Source organism: Microcaecilia unicolor, chromosome 1 (genome assembly GCF_901765095.1).
Source record: "Microcaecilia unicolor chromosome 1, aMicUni1.1, whole genome shotgun sequence".
Taxonomy (NCBI): domain Eukaryota; kingdom Metazoa; phylum Chordata; class Amphibia; order Gymnophiona; family Siphonopidae; genus Microcaecilia; species Microcaecilia unicolor.
In genome coordinates this window covers 104,005,707-104,027,144 of record NC_044031.1, presented here as the reverse complement: position 1 = coordinate 104,027,144, position 21,438 = coordinate 104,005,707, and the positions used below count along the sequence as shown (strand labels likewise).

Below are 21,438 nucleotides of genomic sequence, written 5' to 3'. Positions count from 1 at the left end.
CTGATTAACTGTTACGAGGGTCAGGTCTGGGTTCATTAGTAAGTATTCGTGATTTAGTCTATGTGGGTGGTCTCACTGTGCTTTATAATTATAGTGGTGTAGAAGACAGTTTTTTAGACCATTCGGTTTTCTCACGTAAACGTGAGTTTTTTTTACGTCTGGTCTGTTTTTCCCCTGTTCTTCTTCCACTAGGACCTGTGATAGTAATTGACTCCTTATAAGAATGGGGTTAAGATTTATACTTGTAGATTGATATTTGCAGTAGCTCCCCCAGTAGGAGATTTGAGGTCCTTTGATAATTAAAGAAAATAGGAATTGGATTTTCAAGTTCCTTGCACAGAGGGAGACCCACTCATATGGTATATGTTTTTCAAACAATTCCATTATACCTGACGAGAACAGATGAGAGGAAGTTAAATAAACTTGTTCAGCTGTTCCTGTGGCAAGGGAAAAAGGCGCAACTGCCAATGTCAACTCTGACGACCCCGGTGGAATATGGCGGGTTGGGCCTACTGAATGTGAGATACCTGACAGTGGCGTGCGGAATGCGTCATGTCAATGATTGGTTCAGCGGGTCAGATGACTTTTCAAACACCACACTGGAACTGCAAATGGAGCCAGAAATACACTTTACGAGCTATTTGCATGCGGGTGGAGGGCCCATCCCAGACTCTTTGAAATACTCATGGATAATGCCAACGGCGAAAGCAACTTGGTCTTGGGTATGTCGTCTACATAAATTTTCAGCAAGAGTAACACCTTTCCAATCCATTTGTGGAAATGTACAGTTTGCACCTGGGATGCTGTATCCAGTGTTTCGAAAATGGAGACGTAAGGGATTGATATACCTCCTGCATGCGCTAAACTTGGAGGGTAAGATTAAATCCTTTGTGGATCTACAAGTAACATTTGGGCTTTCAGATACAGACAAATTTTACTATCTGCAGCTTAAGCACTACATGGACTCTCTAGAGTGGGAATTGTTGACAGAGGACGTACAGGAGGAATTGTCATCAGCGTTTTCTCTGGCGGTGCAACAAGAGGTCCCACTTACGTTCCACCACAGACACATCAGGACTACATTAGACTAGCAACACAATGGAGCAGTGAACTTCCTATTAAGTTGTCCGCCACGCAACTGAAAACACACATTGTGTCCATTAGACGTGCCACCGCAGTAGCGAGCCATTGGAAAGTGCAATACAAATTTGTAATGCGAGTTCATGTTGCCCCGAGAAGAGTTTTCCATATGGGAATGTCCCCATGGGGAGAGTGCCCAAAATGTGGAGGGGATGGAGCAACTCTGGGGCATATGTTTTGGACTTGTGTGCATGTGGAAAGATTTTGGAAGTCCATTCTATTTTCTGTATCTAAACTTTGGAATGCGAAGTGGACCTACGATGCTGGACTGTTGTTTGGATGTCCTAGATTGTTAAAGCCTAGCCCTAAAGGATTTACAGAATTTGTGACTAATGCGACTATTGTGTCTAAGCAGATTATATTAACAGAATGGATCTCGGACAAGGCACCTACACTGCAACAATGGCGGACACGAATGTTACTTCTGATGCGCATGGAACGGGCTGGGCTTATTGATTTGGATTCGAAGGAAGGGAGAAAATTTCAACAGTGTTGGGGCCCATTCTGGATGACACGCCAGGGGCGCGGAGCCATTTGTTGAACCTTTGAACTCTAACGATACTTGTGTGCTGTGGTATTGGGTATGGACTATGGGTATGATACCAGCTGGGGAGTTGACAAGATGGAAGAATCCCCGAGATAATAAAAGGGGGGAAGGGGAAGGTTGGGGTGCTAGTTAGATGGTAAAGACAGTATTGGTCAAAACAAAAAAAACAGCACCATGGGCCTTTAAAAATGGAACACAGTTCTTTAATGAATGAGCCTTGACAAAAAGACCCGACACGGGCCGTGTTTCGGTGACTAGCACCTGCGTCAGGGGTCACAGTGATGACGTGGAAAACTTGGGGAATAACTCGAATATATTCCTCTACAATATATTATTCCTTACCCCACGTCTCATGTAGTAAAAGCTACAAAGCACCAAGGCACTTTCACTTTCTGTATCCAAATGGATGTTCATGTTAATAAAAAAAGGAATTAATCATAAAGGGGAGGGGTTTCTAGGAGTTGGGGGGGGGGGGTGGAGTTGGGGTTTAATGAAAATGGTTGATGGTTTTCAGTTTTGTTTATTCAAGCTTCACATATGTGGTTGGTTGTGACTTACCATCAATAAAAATTATTTAAATTAAATCCTGCGAAACGGCAAGTTTCAGTTTCTTAGGAAGCTGCTCCTCAAAAGCAACGTGAATGAAAGGAGATGCAGCTTGAGTTGACTTTAATAAAAAGGCCTGATGTAATAAAGAACAAATTCAGGCGAAAACAGAAGGGCAGAGACTTCTACCTCTGCAAAAATAACATCATGGGACATGGTAGCAGACGAAGAACTCACTGACAAAATGGTTGCTGAAGCCTTGTGAGTGCAGAAGCTATTGGTACTGAGCCCACCAAAACAGCCATCAGAGCAGGGCCGGACTAAACTCCTAGAGACTGAGTACTGATGGCTTAAGTAGGCAAAAGCGGCATATCTATAGAAGTAAAGCAAGGTGTGCAGGAACCGGTAGCAGAGAGCTTACCTCCGCAGCTTGCACAAGATTTCATAGGCTCAAACAAAAGAGAAGGGAAGACTGAGATAAAGAGGTAGAAAGTGGCAACAGGGGAGCAGGGAGGGACCTAGAGAATACTGGCTTGGTTGCTAAGCGCAGGAGCTTATAAGGCACAACTCAGAGTTCTGTCTCCACCTGCTGGTGAATGGTCACAACCCATTTGAATGGACTGATCCTCGAAATATAATGGAATGTTCATTTTCAAGTATCTTTTTTTTTTTTTTTATATTTGTTTATTGGTTTTTCAAAAATAAACAACCTCTACTGATACAAGCTTCTGATAAACTTATTACATCAACTACATACAAACAATGCAGATCGTACAGCTCATATGCTCATTTCTTTTCCCCTTCAATTCTTCCCCCCTCCCTCCCCTCCCCCCCCCCTCGGGTGTGCATCATCCTGCCTCATTCCACTCCTTTCCATTGTTCATATGCATCCCATACTTTTTGAAACTTTTGAAGCTGACCTTTTCGCAATGCCGTCAACTTTGACATTTGGTACAGGTGATGTAACCTGCCCATCACCACCTGCATGGCTGGAGTCTCCTGCTGCTTCCAGGCCCGAGCGAGCGCTAATTTTGCTGCTCCTAAGACATGGATGACCAGCTTGTGACTATGTATGGGGCTCTTGCTAGGTCTTACATGCAGAAGACAACTCTCTGCCGTTTTCGGATAGCTAATCTCAGTCATTTCCTTCACCCTGTCCATGATCTCCGTCCAGAATTTTTGAACCTTTGGGCATTCCCACCATATATGCCAAAATGTGCCTTTCCCTCCACAGTCCCTCCAGCAATTTGTCGACATTTGTGGGCAGAATTTCTGTAGTCTAACTGGGGTATAGTACCACCAGTATAAGATCTTATACCCATTCTCTGCCAGAGGCTGGGCAATGGAGGGCTTCAATAGGTGTCTATAGCTATGTGTCCACCACTCTTCCGTATAGTTACCCTGTAATTCCTCCTCCCATTTTCTAGTATAGAATCCCAGTGGGGACGAGAGCAGAAGCAGAGCTCTATATATCCTCGTTATGCCACCCCTACCCCCTCCTTGTCTCATTGCCTTTTCCACCTCCGTCTCTGCCAACTCCAATTCATCCCTAGCTCTTTTAAGTATATAATTTCTGATGCAGTTATAATAAACTAAGTCCCTCTCCTCCAATCCGTACTCATCTTGCAACTCCTCAAATGACCTCATCTCTCCGTTGACCCAAATTTGCCCCAGTTGGTAAAGACCCCTCTTGGCCCAGATCTGAAATACCCTCTCCTCCCTCCCCAAGGGGAACCCTGGAGCATCTTGTATTGCCATCTGTTGGAAATATTCTCTTTCTGGGAAAGCCCGCTTTCTTAATTGAAGCCAGGTATGTAAGATGTGGCTCAAGCCCAACGGAACCCTCTCAATTATCTTTAAGAGTTCCTTTCTCGGTTTCCAGAGTGCGTCCCCTGTGTATCTAGTCCCCATCCATGCTCGCTCCCAGTGAAGCCACTTTTTGGTATTGGTCGGGTACCATTCTGCGCATACCCGCAGTTGCGCTGCCTGGTAGTAGAGAAAAAAATTTGGGACCCCCATGCCGCCTTTGTTCGGCCTTTGGTACATTACACTTCTTCGCACCCTGGGTGGCCGCTTCCTCCAAATATATGCAAAAACCTTTTTAGTCAACTGCTGGAAAAAGATACGCGGTATGGGAACTGGAAGCGCCATAAATAAATAAAGCAGCTTCGGCAGGAGCATCATTTTTACCGCATGTATTCTACCCAACCACGAAATCGTGAGGCCCTCCCACCTATCCAGTTCTTCAAAGAGCTCCCTGACCTTCTTAGGGAAGTTTTCTTGATATAAAAGCTCTATTCTTGGGGTAATCATAGCCCCAAGATACCTTATTGCCCTCGCTGCCCATTTAAATGGGTATAATTTCTGCAATTCCTGGGCCTCCCTCTGCGGAACCGTAAGATTAAGTATTTCGGACTTAGTGGTATTAATTTTAAAGCCCGAGAGCTCCCCATACTGCAAGATCACTTCTGTAACCTGCTGTAGCGATTGTTTAGGCTGTGCCAAGGTCAGCAATACATCATCCGCAAACAGCATAATCTTGTGCTCCCTCTTACCTCTAACCACCCCCCGTATACTCTTGTGTTCTCTAATCCTCTGTGCTAATGGTTCAATGGATATTGCGAACAACAGGGGCGATACCGCACACCCCTGCCTCGTCCCCCTACCCAGCCCTATCGGCTCCGAATAAGCCCCATTTATCTTTATGATTGCCAGGGGATTAGTATAGAGCAAGCTGAACCATTTTAAGATTCTTCCCTCCAGTCCCATCTGCTTTAGGACCCCAAACAGAAAAGGCCACTCCACCCGGTCGAACGCTTTTTCAGCATCCACCGAGAGGAGTAGAACCGAGTCTGGCTCTTCATTAGCTTGCTGAATCACATGGAGCAGGCATCTAATATTGTCGAACGTCTGCCGGCCCTCTATGAAGCCCGCCTGATCCTCATGAACCACTCTCGGGAGTACCCTCTGCAGCCTTGCAGCCAGAATTTTAGTGAAAATTTTATAGTCCACATTTAATAGGGAAATGGGTCTATATGATCCACAACATAGGGGATCCTTGTCCGGCTTTTGTATCAAGACTACCTCTGCCACCCTCCACGAGTAAGGCATTTCCCCCACGTTGTCAAATGCTGTGACTGCTTTTAACAGTAGTGGTGCTAACCACTTGGAGAACAGCTTATAGAAACTCGCTGGGAATCCGTCAGGCCCAGGCGCCTTATTATTTGGCAAACTCGCGATTGCCCTTTCTATCTCCTCAAGCGTTATGGGGGAGGACAACTCCTCTACCTCCTTCTCCAATAAGCCTGGCATTTGTATCCCCTGTAGATATTGTGCAATCTCTTCCCTTGTGCCCCTCAGGTCCGACTTATATAGTTGGCCATAATAATCCCGAAACACTTCCTGTATCTCTTCTGTGCTGTTTACTAACTGACCTGATGCATTATATACCCCTGCAATATAATTTCTTTGGGTTTGCTTTTTCAATTTATTTGCTAATAGCCGGCCAGCCCTATTTCCAAATTCAAAATGCTCCTGCCGAACCCGCTGAAGCTGCCCTGCTATCTCCGTCATCTGGAGATCATTAAGCTGTGCTCGGAGTTGCTGCACTTCCTGCAATTTTTGCGTGTCGGACGGATCCTCTTTATGCTTTCTTTCACTGGCCTCCATGTTATTTCTAACTGCGTCCTCCTTCCCCCTATGATCCCTGACGATGTGTGCCTGCCATGCTATTATCTGACCCCTTAATACCGCTTTCATTCCCTCCCAAATACTGGTCGGATGGGCTTCTTCATTATCATTAAGCTCTATATATTCCTTTATGTACTTTTCCAATTCAGCTATATTCTGTGGCTCTAGGAGTAAGGCTTCGTTTAGCCTCCAATGGGGACGGCCTATAGGCCTTCTTCCCATCCTCAGCGTTAGCACCACCAGAGAGTGATCCGACCAACTACAGGGCTCGATAGTCACCCTTTCAACCTGCCTCCTCACCATCGCATCGCCCAGCCAATAGTCAATTCTCGAGTAGGTTTTGTGGAGGGGGGCATAATGGGTAAAATCTTTTTCAGTCCCATGCGTATCTCTCCATAAGTCAGTCAGCCCCCACCTTGCCAGCCAGGACTGGAAGGCTACTCTATCTCCCTGCGCGTATTTTGCCACCCCCCCCTGAGTTATCTAGCTTCGGGTCCAGTGTCAAGTTCATGTCGCCCCCTATCACCAAATGACCTTTAGCATGCTTTTGTAAAATCCTCTCCAGTTCCTGCATAAATATCCTCTGATTCTCATTGGGTGCATATGCACATACCAGTGTGTAATATTCCTTATCAAGGGAGACCACCATCAATATATATCTGCCCGCTGTATCCCTGACCGTTGTATGCACCTGCCAGGGTAGGGACCGGGATAGAGCTATCAAAACTCCCCTCTTTTTCTGAACCTCTGTGGCTGATGCACATCTTATATATGGGTACTGCTTATTATTCATTAAGTATTCATGGACTTTTCTAAGGTGGGTCTCCTGGAGAAACATTACATCGGCTTGCTGGCGTTGCATTTCCCTAAATACCTGCTTCCGTTTTTGCGGAGTATTCAAGCCCCGCACATTTATAGTCACACATTTAAGCATTGTATATATAGACAACTTCTTCAGTTATGAGCATCATTATAGCATATCTCAATATTAGCCACCCATCTCTCCCACCCTTCTTCCCTCCCCCCCCCTCCCCTCCTCCGCTCCTTTCCTTCTCCCTCCCCCCCTAGTCTCCCCTTCCCTCCCCCAAAACCTTAGCACCTTTACCATATTCTGGATGGTGCAACACGGAGGTGTTGTAACTCACTAGTACCCCTTCACATTTTTAGCTATTAATATCTTTAACTTAACTCTTATCTTGCTCCCTGTTTAAACCAATGTTCTATATTACCCTACTGCACCTTATAACCAACAATAACTTTCGACCAGGCCAGCTTGCCGCTCTCCAAGTCCACGGCACCTGGTAAACTCGCCACAAGGGCGCATCCTGTTAAACAAGTGGGATCTTATCTCCCATTGTTGCCATGCAAAGTCAGGTGAGGCGTCCCGCTGACTTCTGGCGCTGTAGTCGACTCTGACCCACTCTTTGCCATCTGGGGTGGGTCCTGGGATCCGCTGCCATCGATGGGCGCTCCGCTGCCGAGGGTGTATCCATCTGATAGTCTCCCTGCAGTATTCTCTGCGCCTCTGCCAAGGTTTTGACCATGTGCTGTTTCCCATCCTTGTAGAATGCTAGTCCAAACGGATATCTCCAGCGATATCGAATATCCAGTTCTCGCAACTTTGCCGTTACCGGCTTCAACTCAGCCCTTCTCTTCAGGGTGGCAGCCGCCAAGTCCTGGTATATTTCCACTCTATTGGTGTCCCATTTATAATCCTTTATTTGTCTTGCCGCTACCATGACTCGCTCTTTCACTTTGAAGTCCTGGAAGCATGCTATAATATCTTTTGGTAAGTTCTTTCTATTAGCCCCCAGGGCCCGATGTGCTCTGTCCAAGTTTATTTTTTCTGGTGGAATCGGATCCTCCGTGTTCGCTAGAACATCGCTGGCAATTTGCTGGACCACTTGCTCACTATTTTGATACTTTGAAACCTCCGGCAAGCCCCGAATGCGGATGTTATGGCGCCTGCTCCTATTTTCCAGATCCTCCAGTTTTTCAGAGAGAAGCTGCTGCCCTATTCGCTCATCTGCGATCTGCCTCTCAAGGGAGCCCAGGGACTCCGAATGGTCATCTATTCGGCCTTCCGCCTCCTCCACCCGGTGTCCGAGCTCAGCTATCTCCCCTCTCAGGTCAGCCCCCAGCGTCGCCAGCTCTGACCTCATGGCTTTTAGATCCGATCGGATTTCCTGGATCCAAGCGCATAGCTCCGGCAGTCCGGCCCCCTCAGGCTCTCCCTGGGTCTGCGATGCGAACATGTCTCCCGATGGTTGCAATTCCGCATCCATTCGCTCCGCCATTTCTTCGTTCGCTCTGGCCGCCATGTTGGATTTCGTCGCGCCTTTCTTATACGCGAATTTTGACAGGTTTAGCGGCGTAGACCGCCTTTGCATGGACGTCTCTGGCCTCCTCCGCTCCTCGTTCTTAAGTGGCGCCGTTTTCTTTGCCCTCCTTGCTTATTGTAAGTGCCGGGTAGCGCTCTTTGCACCTCCGGTACTCGGGAGCACAGAAGTTAGGCAGCCATGCTCTCCGGTGACGTCACTTCCCCCCATTTTCAAGTATCTTTAACAAGAAAATATGTGCACCTACTGCAGATATTCTTACTGGTACTGATCTGGCACCTTCTTTTTAAGATACACAAATGTTTGTAGCCAATATCAGTTTTAAACTATATCACCTGTTTTTATGTATGTTGTCATTGTAATGACTTTGTAATTTATGCACTTTATGGTTTTTGTTTTTTTTACACACAATAGCCCTGTTATAGGACGGCCCCTCTCCTCTGATGCTCTTCTGGTGTCACCTTTTTTTGATATTAACAAACATAACCCCCTTTTTTTTTTTAAACTGTTTTCAGCTACCCTATATGCTGCTATCTATGTTCATTCCTTCAGTTGCTGCATTTTTCAGGGTTTGTCACTTTCCCACTCTCCATATGCTTGTTCTTTTTTTCTTTCCTTCTTTGAGTTTAGAGTACCCAGCTGTGGCTTTTTATCGCTGGACTTCCATGTTTCTCCAGTATCACTTTCCATCTTAAACTGCAGTTGACAGATTTGTTTTCTTTAAATGCTTTTCTTTACCCTAATTTGTCAGTTCCCACATTGATATGCAGGTGCACTCAGATACAGTTTACCTTACCTTTTTTTTAAGCTTCAATATATATATATATATATATATATATATTTTTTTTTTTTTTTTTAATAGTTCCAACAGATTCATTCATTATTCTTCCGATTAGAGAGTTTTCAACTTTATATACGTGTGTACTGCAAAACACTATCTGCATTTCGCTAGTGTCAGACCCATTTACATATTTACACAGGTGCTGGATTGATTTATCCTTCAGGCTAGTTTTATTACTGTTCATTTCTAGATGTTTTGGGGAGTCACATATACCTGTTTGTTTGCCTCTATGCTTATTCATTTTCTTGTAGTACTTATTTATTGATTGTATCTAGGTTTTATTTATATTATATACTTTTTAACTTATTGTTGTATGTATATATCCTTATTTATTATGTATTTATGTTGTTTTTAGAGCATTTTGACCCCTTAAGGCAGGTGATTCTCCACCAAAACATGGCCCTTTGTTGCGTCTTTCCAATTCGGGTGTTTTGTCAATAAAATTTTAGTTGTTTATGCCTGGCTGCTGGAAGTTTTAGTCCACCCCTACTCCTTCTCCAAGGTTACTAGTCATTAAGCACCAGATTCTAATTAGCCAATTAACCGTGCAAAAGAAAACTAGGGCTTCATTTACCATTTCATATATTGATTCCGATTTAGTCTTCTCGTTCCTCCTTTGTACACAATCTCAAGAAAACATCAAATGGCTGAATGTATTCCATTACATAAGAAAAGACCCATTTCAATTAAACAAGGAGTATCATTTTAAGAATTTTTAATTCTCATTATCATAATTAGAACTCAAATTTTCTCACAATTATGTAGAGGTCAGAGTCTCAAACTACCAATAGAGTTAGAAGGTCAGTAGTTACTTAATATTTTAACATTTCTTAATATGATGCCTTCACCATAACAAAAAATGAAAATGTAGCCGTCACTCCTTACGGCCTTGGGAAACTCACAACCTTCCATTGCCTCAGGTACAAACTAGATTTTAATCCATCTGAGGACACGAAAATACCTACCGCACCTAAATGTAACTCACCTTGAACTACCACTGGAAAGGTATGAACACTAAAAATAAAAAACTAGAATAAAACGACATTTGGGCAATCAAGACAAAAGACATCCTACTTAAGTTTGGTAAAAACAATGTTGAAAACCATGGTAAATCTGTTGTCATTGGTATGCTATCTTCAATAAATCATGTTACATTTGTGAAAGCATCTCTGACTAGGAAAGTTACTCACAAAGCCTAGGGAGCTGATGAGAGATAACACTTGTCCTGGGGTCCGTGAGTAGTCTCGTTTAGGCTTATTCATTGATGGGGTTGTGAGTATATCCATCATGTTTATCTCTAAAATACAACAAACAGTTTCCTTGTTAAATGCATTCATACTAATTACTATCAAATCCATTGTATGCTTTATTAATGACTGTCAGTAGCACAATACCTAAAATCAAAGAAGAAAAATTAAACATCTGTCAATTCGAAAGATCCTAATTATAGGCCCAGGGCCGTGCCTAGGGTCTCCGGCGCCCCCCTGCAGTTGGCCTCTCCAGCGCCCCCCCCCCCCTCAGTCGGCCTCTCCGGCGCCCCCCCCCCCCCCCGAAAACGAGCGCTACACTACTAGCGCTCTTCTCCCCAGATCCATTTTTTTGTTTAAATTTACCTCTCCGGCGCTTGCAGCGTAGGCAGCGTTAATGAGAAGGAGGCGGCGCTCCCCCGCCCCGACGTGTCTTGCCTTCGCTGTGTCCCGCCTTCTTCTGACGTCAGAAATGACGTCAGAAGAAGGCGGAACCGAGCGAAGGGAAGACACGTCGGGGCGGCCGGGGGAGCGCCGCCTCCTTCTCACTTACGCTGCCGCGCGCCGGAGAGGTAAATTTAAACCAAAAAAAAAAGGATCTGGGGAGAAGAGGGCGAGGTAAGCATGGTGCGGCGGGGCGCCCCCCAGAGGATGGCGCCCTCCTGCCATGCTTACCTCGCTTACCGCATCGGCACGGCCCTGTATAGGCCCATTTCTAATCTTTGTTTTGTTTCTAAATTGATAGAGAAAGTTGTGTTGAAACAACTTAGTGTCTTTCTAGATAACTTTTTTTTTTTTTTTTTTACATCCTCATCAATTGGGTTTTTGTTTTGAGCACAGCAGCATTTTTGAACGAGGTTCACTGTTTTGGAAAGTGGGAAGATAACTTGTCTCAACATTTGACTCCGTATTTAATTTAGTGAGGTATGAACTGTTGCTGCAACAGGTGTTGCTGGTGTAGTACTGAAATGGTTTCACCCTTTCTTGCAAGAGCAATTATTTCCCGTATCTATAGGTTTGGTTTCTAAAGTATATCAGTTAGGTTGTGGATTCCCTGAAGAGTCAGCACTTTCCATTGTATATTCAGTATGTTTTAAGCCTCTTAGCTATCATGACACAGGCTGTGGGGATAAGAGAATACATTTATGCAGTTGATATTTTGCTGGTAGCTAGGGTGCATCCATAGATGCTAGACTTCATCTTGTAACAACAATGTTTGGATTCAGTTTCAAATTGGCTTATAAAGGAGAAGGAAGTAACATCTAATGGAGGTATAAGAACAGCTCTGCTCCCTAACCTATTCTGATCTCATTGAGCAATTCCAGGTTTGTAAAACAGCTGGGTTGGTGTAGGAATAAGTCAGGGCACCCGGCTGATAATGACAACTATGAAGTACACTCAAAATCTTAAATTCTTTGCTTTTATGAGCTTGAGACTGCCATGAATTATGACCAAGATGGTGGAACCTGGTTGTAAAAGTTGAGGATAGTGTCCATGTGCCCAGGAGATGCTACTTTTCATGGTAGGGATGGCCAGGGTGCCACAAAAACAACTCTCAGAATGGTTTGCAGAAATAAAAGCTGATATTGGTAAGATGCAAGGAAGTTCCAGCAGGACTTGGATGAGATGAAAATAGAAATTAAGTTAACTGGCCATAAGGTAAAATATCTGGAGGGCAGAATAGATGATTGTGAAGGGGGAATTTGGGGGGGTCACGTGATGACTGCTTCCTGAGTAGCAGCAAGAGGAGAGAGCTCCCCAGACTTCTCCGAAGAATCAGCTAAAAATCAGCTGTTCGTACACCCCGGTGGATAAACATGTGCGAGGGAAGAGATCGAGAGTGGAAAGATAGCGACGGCAGATACATCGGACGTGGGACTGGCTGGTATGCCCACAAGAAACCAGGGAGGTCTAAGAAACAAAACCGCACCAACGTGGAAAGCGAGCAAGATGGCGCTGACTCCAGAGCCTGCGACTGGAGCGGAGAAAAATGCGGGCGACTGGGCAAGAGAAATCTCAACGACAGTAGCAGCGGCGCTGGAGGACCGCTTAAACAAAATTCAATCTGCAGTAGAAGAAATTAATGAAAAATTCGACGTGCAAGCACATAGACTGACAGAAGTGGAACAACGCGTGCTGGCACAGGAGGAAACAACGCAAAGCATGGCAGCCCAGATCACAGCTCTGCAAAAAGAAGCTGCAGCACTTAAAGAACAAGTTGAACAGCAAGAAAACCGTAATCGTCGCAATAACCTACGGGTTGTCGGATTGCCTGAGACGGTAAAAGATGTAGATTTATATAAATTCTTCAGCGAGTGGCTGCCAGCACAACTAGGCCTCGGCGGGAGCGCGGGCACCTGGCAATGTGATCGAGCGCATCGAATAGGGGCCCGCCGAGAAGGTGAAGATAAACCCAGAACAGCGATTGCGCATTATACCAGCTGGAGAGAGAAAGAAGCGCTACTGAAGCAGAGCCGTTCGGGACAATCACAGCTGCAGTACGAGGGGCGTAAAATTCTGCTATTTAATGATTATTCTTCATCAGTGGCACAACTACGACGAGCAATGGCTCCCACCTGCACTCAGCTGTACAACAAGGGTGTCAGGTTTTCGCTCCTGTATCCTGCAAAATTAAAAGTGTGGCACGGAGGAAAGAACCTGGTGTTTTCAGGGGCCCAGGAGGCTAAGGCCTTTGTGGAAGGCTTGAATCAGGAAATTCAAGGAGAGAATAATCAGTGACTGAACAATCATTAAAGTGGAATGGAGTGAGTGATAAGACTTATAAAGTTTGTATTTTCCTCTACGGCTTGTGTTAAATCCCGAATAAATAAGGCCTAGTTGGAAGGGCCTAGACAGAAAGAGGGCTGGTTCTATAACATAACAGCTGCACAGCGGGGGACTGAGTATAGTGCTATGGAGAAACTGAACCGCAAGAATGTCATTAGATGAATTAATGGGAAAGAGCAAATAAAGTACTTGATGATCGGGAGATGACAACTGAGACGGAAGGGGATGCGGCAAATTACTGACAGGCACTATGATGAAGAGATAAGAGTCAGCACCCCACTGTCACAGCGGACTGCTTATAACAAATAAAGCAGGAGATGCCAAGATTTGTGAAACTTGATACTGAAGGGACATCAGGAAACCCTAAGGACGTTATATAAAGTTTGATTGGTTTGTTTAGAAAGTTGTGGAGGCCACGTTAAATTGTTAAGGAGTGGGAGTTTGAGCGGAGAACGAGGGGGGACGTTCATGTCTGTTCTTGCTGTATGACAGAGGGAAGGGGAAGGTTGATAAGAAGGGTGTTTTCAAAGGTTTATAGGGAAGAGGGGGAGGGGAGGGGGTAAGAGGGAACTATGAGGATAAGGGGGGAGGGGGAGGGGGGAGTCATCTGCATAGAGAGTACAACGAGGAGCAACTAACCAGGGAGGCAGTAAAGGAGGTAAATGGATTCTGGAGGGCTTGGCTGGAATGTAAGGTTAGGTTTTATGGAGGACAGGGCCAATTGTATGAAAGATGGTTAACTTAAAGCTGTTGTCTCTGAATGTGGATGGCATCCACTCTCCAATTAAGCGTACCAAAATATTATCTTGGTTAAGAAAGGAGGGTGCAGACATAGCCTTTCTCCAAGAAACGCACCTGTCTAACTCTGAACATGAAAAGCTGAAGCGGGGGTGGGTAGGAGAGGTGGTTTATTCGTCATTCACTAGTAGGAAACGGGGAGTGGCCATTCTTATACACAGTTACCACTAAATATTCATAAGGTGTTACAGGATAAGGAGGGAAGATACATCACCATTATGGGAGAATTATGGGGTCGAAAGCTGAGTCTTTGTAATATTTATGGACCTAATGTATATAACCACAAATTTTTTTCAGATATAGTAGCACGGGTGACCTCTTATCCAGAGTACCAGATGATCCTGGGAGGGGATTTCAACACCATGGCAGATCCCACCATCGACTGTAAACCAGCTAAACTAAAAAGGGATGGCATCAAAAGGGGATAAACTTTTTGGTGCACCAATTAGGGCTAGTGGATATATGGAGAACATTGCACCCCCGGGACGTGGAATTTACATTCTTTTCCAATCCACACAATTCATATTCCAGATTAGATTATTTCCTAGTATCACAGTCACTGTTCACAATGGCAAAGGCGGCGCATATAATCGGTGAAGGGGGAATTTAAGACTGGTGTGAGAAACTGAAGAAAGGAGAAGAGGAGATATGGTTAAAACAAGCAGAAATGGAAAACCCAGTGAGGAGATATAATTTAAGATTCCAAAGTGTGCCGGAATCAATTGTGGACAAACGAATAGAAGATATGCAGATTTTTACTGCATGAGGCTTCCACATCTGATGATGCCCGTATGCTTACAAACTTCACTTCCAAGGTGTTCACACGGCATTAGGGCTTAAAAGTCTTGATGCGTACAAACTTCACTTCCAGGGTGTTCACTGAGCACTAGAACTTAAATATCTTAACTCTTCTAGAGATAATTTTGACTGCTTTTTGCACTATCAAGAGGAGGCTGTACACTGGGCAGCCAGACAGCAGAGGGCAGTCACGTGGGAAGGAGATGCAATTGAGATCTTTATGGACCTTGCCCCAGGGACTTTGCAAAGCAGCAGCGAATTTCAAGGAGTAACTGCGAAGCTTTGGGAACAGAATGTACCAAATGGTGAAGCAGGAAGTAATCCTGTAGCCAGGACCTGCCCACCAAGGGATGCAATATTCTCTCACACTGAGGATGTCTCCAGGAGCTTCTGTTCAGAAGGGAAGGGTTAGGACAGCTATTGTAATTGATGATTCCATTATTAGGCATGTAGATAGCTGGGTAGCTGGTGGGCATAAGGACTGCTTGGTTGCTTGTCAGCCTGGTGCAAAGGTGGGGGACCTCATGCATCAGCTAGATAAGATTTTAGATAGTGCTAGGGAGGAACCTGCTGTCTTGGTATGTGTGGGTACTAATGACATAGGAAAAAGTGAGATGGAGGTTCTGGAAGCCAAATTTAGGCTCTTGGGTAGAAAAGTTCAAACCAGAACCTCTAGGGTAGCATTTTCAGAAGTGCTCCCTGTTCCATATGATGGCTCAAGAGACAGGCAGAGCTCCGGAGTCTCAATGCGTGGATGAGGCGATGGTGTAGGGAAGGAGGGTTTTAGATTTGTTAAGGGACTGGAGAAGGGGGAGCCTTTTCCGGCATGATGGGCTCCACCTTAACCAAGGTGGGACCAGGCTGCTGGCATCAGAATTTAAAAAGGAGATCAGCTTTTAAACTAGAAACTGGGGAAGGCCGACAGTTATTCAAAAGTGCATGGTTCGGAACAAGATATCGTTCAAAGATATCACCAAAACAGGGAAGATAAGGTATCCAGATAGAGAGGTTGCAATAGAGAACATAGTAGACCAGGTCTCTTCAAATAAAAAGCCGACAGATTTTCAAGACAGCAAATTCATCACTGTCAACTGCTGAGCAAGATGTAAATAGGAACAAACAGTTTGAACTGTCTATATGCAAATGCTAAAGCGTAAGAAATATGATGGGAGATTTAGAATATATTTAACTAAATGAAAACTTAGATATAATAGGCATCTCTGAGACCTAGTGGAAGGAGCATAATCAGTGGGACACTGTCATACCAGGTTATAAATAATATTGTACTGATAGGGTGGATCAAATTGGTGGAGGGGTACCATTGTATGTTAAGGAGGGCCTTGAATCAAATAGATTACAAATTCTGCAGGACACAAAAAAACCCAAAAAACCCATCTTGGAATCCCTAGGGAGTGAAATTCCATGTGCAAGGGGAAAAGGATAGTGATGAGTGTACTACCATCCACCTAGCCAGAATGAATAGACAGATGTAGATAATATCAGAAATTAGGAAGGCTGAGGAACACACTAACAATGGGTGATTTCAATTACCCCAATATTAACCGGGTAAAAGTAACATCAGGGCATGCTAGGAAGGTAAACTTCCTTGACGAAAATCAAAGACTGCTTTATAGAGCAGCTGGTACAGGAGCCAACAAGAGGAGGAAAAATTCTAGACCTAGTCCTTAGTGAAGCGCATGATCTTGTGCAGGAGGTAATGGTATTGCAGCTGGATCAGATTTGATATCAGCTCTGAAGTACACACAAGAAAACCAATTCATTAGCATTTAACTTTCAAACAGGAGACTATGATAAAATTAACAGAGGGGTGAAAAACAAACAAACAAAAATAACTTAGAGAAGCAGCTACAAAGGTCAAAAATTTACATCAGGCTTGGATGCTGTTCAAAAATACCATCCTGGAAGCCCAGGCCAGTTGTATTCATGTATAAAAAAGGAGGAAGGAAGACCAAACGACAGCCAGCATGGTTAAAAAGTGAGGTGAAGGAAGAGCTAAAAGAAAATTCTTCAGAAAATGGAAGAAGGATCTGACTGAAAATAATAAGAAAAAACATAAGGAATGGCAAGTTAAATGCAAAGCGCTGATAAAGAAAGCAGAGACAGACTTTGAAAAAAAGATTGCTTTGGAGGCAAAAAACATAGTAAAATCTTTTTTTAGGTATATTAGAAGCAAGAAGCTGGCAAAACAATCAGTTGGACCGCTAGATGACCAAGGGGTAAAAGGAGCACTCAGGGAAGACAAAGCCATAGCGGAGAGATTAAATTAATTCTTTGCTTCGGTCTTTATAGAGAAAGATTTGAGAAAGTGTAGAAATATACTGTCACTTGCTCTCAGTGAAATACAGGCCAATGGCTCAGGCTAAGAACTAGGCCTGTAAAAATCAAAGATCACTTCTGACACAAATTACATTTCACTGTAGCAAGTGCTGAAACGAGGTAATTGAGAGCTGACAAGGGTGGGGAAATCTACTCTGTAAACAAATAAGCAAGACTGGCATCTACAAGAAATCACGAGCAAAGACGTTTTGGCTTCATGAAGATAGTACTGGGTCAGCTGCACCCCGGATGAGATCATCCAGAGGGGGCTAGGAGAGTTTGGGAACATGTAGAATATTGACATCATTGACATCAAATGTTGATGTTTAAAAGATAGTAGCCAATAACTGGGTGGCGGAGCAGGTGGGGGAAGAGCGGTTGGTAGTTGGGAGGCGAGGATAGTGGAGGGCAGACTTATACGGTCTGCCAGAGCCGGAGATGGGAGGCGGGACTGGTGCTTGGGAGGCGGGAAATACTGCTGGGCAGACTTGTACGGTCTGTGCCCTGAAAAAGGCAGGTACACAAATATGAGTTTATCTTGTTGGGCAGACTGGATGGACCGTGCAGGTCTTTTTCTGCCGTCATCTACTATGTTACTATGATAACATGTAAAGATGACCAGTGAGAGAATGAGTGTCCATAGAAATGAATGGTATCAAAAATATATATATGAAGGGTGTTAGCTAGAGGGGGAAAAAGGATAGAGAGATAGGAGGCAGAAGAGACAGGACGTGTCGTGAAGCGCTGTTCCACTTTGTGAATGCCTTATTGCCTGTACTACTCTTGGTAAGATTGTAATAAACTATCTTCTTATATCCCAGTGAGTCCTTCTGATTATGGAGCTTGTTAATTCCTGGACTGTGTAAGAGCAGTCTGGGGGAATATGAGGTCAAAATAATTGGTGGGAACACACAAATTATTTAACAAGAGATGCCAATTCCAGAAATGGTATTCAAAGTTGAGAAGTCAGAGAAACTGAATCAAATCTCTGTAAACCTGGAAGATGTAATGGGGGAATTTGACAAATAGAGTAGCAAATCTCCTGGACCAGACAGTATTCATCCCAGAGTACTGATAGAATTGAAAAATGAACTTGCAGAACTATTGTTAGTAATTATCTATAAAATCAAATATGGTACGAAAAGATTGGAGGGAGGCCAATGTAACACCGATTTTTTAAAAAGGTACAAGAGGTGATCAGGGAAATTATAGACCGATGAGCCTGACATTGGTGCAGGAGAAAATGGTAGAAACTATAATCAAGAACAAAATTACTGGGGCAGATTCAAAAGTATGGATTAAAAAGACAAAGCCAACATGGATTTAATGAAGGGAAATCTTGCCTCACCAATCTACTACATTTCTATGAAGGGGTGAACAAACATGGGGATAAAGGTGATCCAGCTGATATTGCAGATCTCTCAAATGCCTTTTGAACATCCAAATTGCTGAATGAAAGACTCCAGAGGAAATTGGAGAGTCACGGGATAGGAAGTAGTATTTTATTTTGGATTAAAAACTGGTTAAAAGATAGAAAAGAGAGTAGGGTTAAATGGTCTGAATGGAGTAGATAGTGAGGTTCTGCAAGGGTCTGTGATGGGACTGCTGCTTTCTAACAAATTTATAAATGATCGGAGTAACTAGTGAGGTAATTAAATTTGCTGACGACACAAAGTTATTCAAAGTTGTTAAATCACAAGAGGATTGTGAAGAATTACAAAAGGACCTTACAAGACTGGGCATCCAATGGCAGATGACATTTAATGTGATAACGTGCAAAGCGATGCATGTGAGAAAGAGGAACTTGAACCTATAGCTATGTGATAAGGAGTCACTGACCAAGAAAGGGATCTAGGTGTCATCATTGATGATACATTGAAACCCTCTGCTCAGTGTGCAGCAGCAGCAGCTAAGAAAGTAAACAGAATGTTAGGTATTATTAGGAATGGGATGGAAAACAAAAATGGGGGCTGCACCTCAAATACTGTGAGCAGTTCTGGTCACCCATCTAAAAAAGATATAGTGGAATTAGAAAAGGTACAGAGAAGGGCAACGAAAATGATAAAGGGGATGGGATGACTTCCCTATAAGAAAATGCTAAAGCAACTAGGGCTCTCGCCAGGTTGGGCATGAGGTCGGGGAAAGAATGTTGGCAAGACAATCGACTGGTTCAGATAGAACTCCGACATGACCTTAGGTAGGAACTTAGGGTGCGTGCAGAGTACTACTCTGTTGTGATGAAACTTAGCATAATGTGCATCCACTAGTAGAGCCTGAAGCTCACTGACTCTACGAGTTGAAGTAACAGCCACCAAGAGAATGGCCTTCCAGGTCAAGTACTTAAGATGGCAGGAAGTCAGTGGCTCGAAAGGAGCTTTCATTACTGGATGAGAATGACACTGAGGTCCCATGACACAGGCGGAGGTTTGACAGGGGGCTGTGACAAAAGCAAACCTGTCAAAAGCGAACAAGAGGCTGTCCAGAGATGAGCTTACCCTCAACACTATGATAAGCACTAATTGCACCGAGGTGAACCCTTACGGAGTTGGTCTTGAGATTGGACTCAGAGGTATAGAAGGTATTCAATCAGGGCCCGAGTAGGGCAGGAAACAGGATCTAGGGCCTTGCCCTCACACCAGATGGAAAACCTCCTCCATTTGAAAGAAGAACACCGCTTAGTGGAATCTTTCCTGGAAGCCAGCAAGACCCAGGAGACACCCTACGACAGACCTAAGGAAGCAAATTCTAGGCCCTCAACATCCAAGCTGTGAAGGCCAGAGACTGAAATTTGGGATACAGAAAAGATCCCTCGTTATGTGTGATGAGGGTCAGAAAATACTCCACGGTTCTTCAAAGGATAACTACAGAAGAGGGAACAAGATCTGTCGTGGCCAGTAATGTGCAATCAAGATCATGGTCCCGTTGTCTTGCTTGAGTTTCAGCAAAGTCTTCCCCACAAGAGGCTTGGGAGGATAAGCACAGAAAAAACCAGTCCCCCCAATGCAGGAGGAAGGCATCCAACACTAATCTGTTGCTAGCCTGAAGTCTGGAACAGTACTGAAGTACTTTGTGATTCAGATGAGTGGCAGACACACACCGAGGGGGTGCCCTACGCTTGGAAGATCTCTCGGGCAATGTCCATGCTGAAAGATCACTCGTGTGGATTGCATAACCTTGCTCAGCCTGTTGGCCAGACTGCTGTTTTTGCCTTCCAGATAAGTGGCCCGAAGGAACATTCCGTGTCGGCAAGCCCAACGCCACATCTGGATGGCCTTCTGGCACGGAGGGTGTGATCTGGTGCCCCCTGCTTGTTGTTGTAATACATCACAACCTGGTTGTCTGTCTGAATGAGCATAATTTGGAGAGACAGCTGATCTCTGAAAGCCTTTAGAGTGTTCCGAATCGCCCAGAGCTCCAGAAGATTGATCTGAAGACCTGTTTCCTAGACAGTCGAGGCTCCTTGAGTGTGAAACCCAAGTACATTAAGCTCCCCAACCCAGGAGAGATGCATCCGTCGTAAGCACCTTTTGAGGCTGAGGAATTTGGAATGGTAGTCCCAGAATCACATTGAATTGAATTGTCCACCACAGCAAAGAGTGAACAAGCTCTGGAGACACTCTGATGACATCTTCTAGATCTCCAGTAGCTTGACACCACTGGAAGGTTAGGGTGCATTGGGCTGATCACATGTGAAAGCATGTCATAGGAATCACCTAAACTGTGGAAGCCATGTGTCCTAACAGCCTCAACATCTGCTGAGCCGTGACCTGCTGAGAGACTCGAACCTCAGAAGCCAGAGTGACTAGAGTGTCCACTCTCAGTGATGGGAGAAAAGTTCAAACCTTCTACGTATCAAGCAGGGTTCCAATGAATTTCACTTGTTGGGCAGGGTGAAGATGGGACTTGGGTAGTTTATAACAAACCCTAGTAACTCTAGCACCCGAACAATCCTCTGCATGGACTCCCAAGCACAGTCCTCCAAGGTGCTCTTCACCAACCAATCGTCGAGGTAAAGTAGCACATGCACCCCCAGCCTGCATAGTGACAATGCAACTACTGCTAAGACCCTGAGTGCTAACGCGAGGCCAAAAGGCAACACGTGAAACCAGAAGCAGTGTGCTCCCAGCCGAAATTGAAGATACTAATGAACAGGAAAGTATCAGGATGTGTGCATATGCATCCTTTAAGTCCAGACAGCATAGCCAATTGTGTGTTGCTGAATCATGGGAAGAAGGGTGCCCAGAGAGACCATCCTGACCTTTTCTTTGACCAGGAATTTGTTCAGGGTCCTTAGGTCTAGGATAGGATGCATCCACCCTGTCTTCTTTTGCTCAAGGAAGTACCTGAAACAGAATCCCTGCCTTTCTT

At 44.5% G+C, this 21,438-nt stretch overlaps 1 protein-coding gene across 1 annotated transcript in view; it reads right to left on the bottom strand.

Annotated features, from left to right (window-relative positions):
* The window catches only part of MASTL (microtubule associated serine/threonine kinase like), a 247,832-nt gene that overhangs the window by 125,915 nt on the left and 100,479 nt on the right, over positions 1 to 21,438 (bottom strand). Inside the window, 1 exon segment of the mRNA XM_030200885.1 lies at positions 10,294 to 10,400. Coding sequence (XP_030056745.1) covers positions 10,294 to 10,400 — 107 coding nt within the window.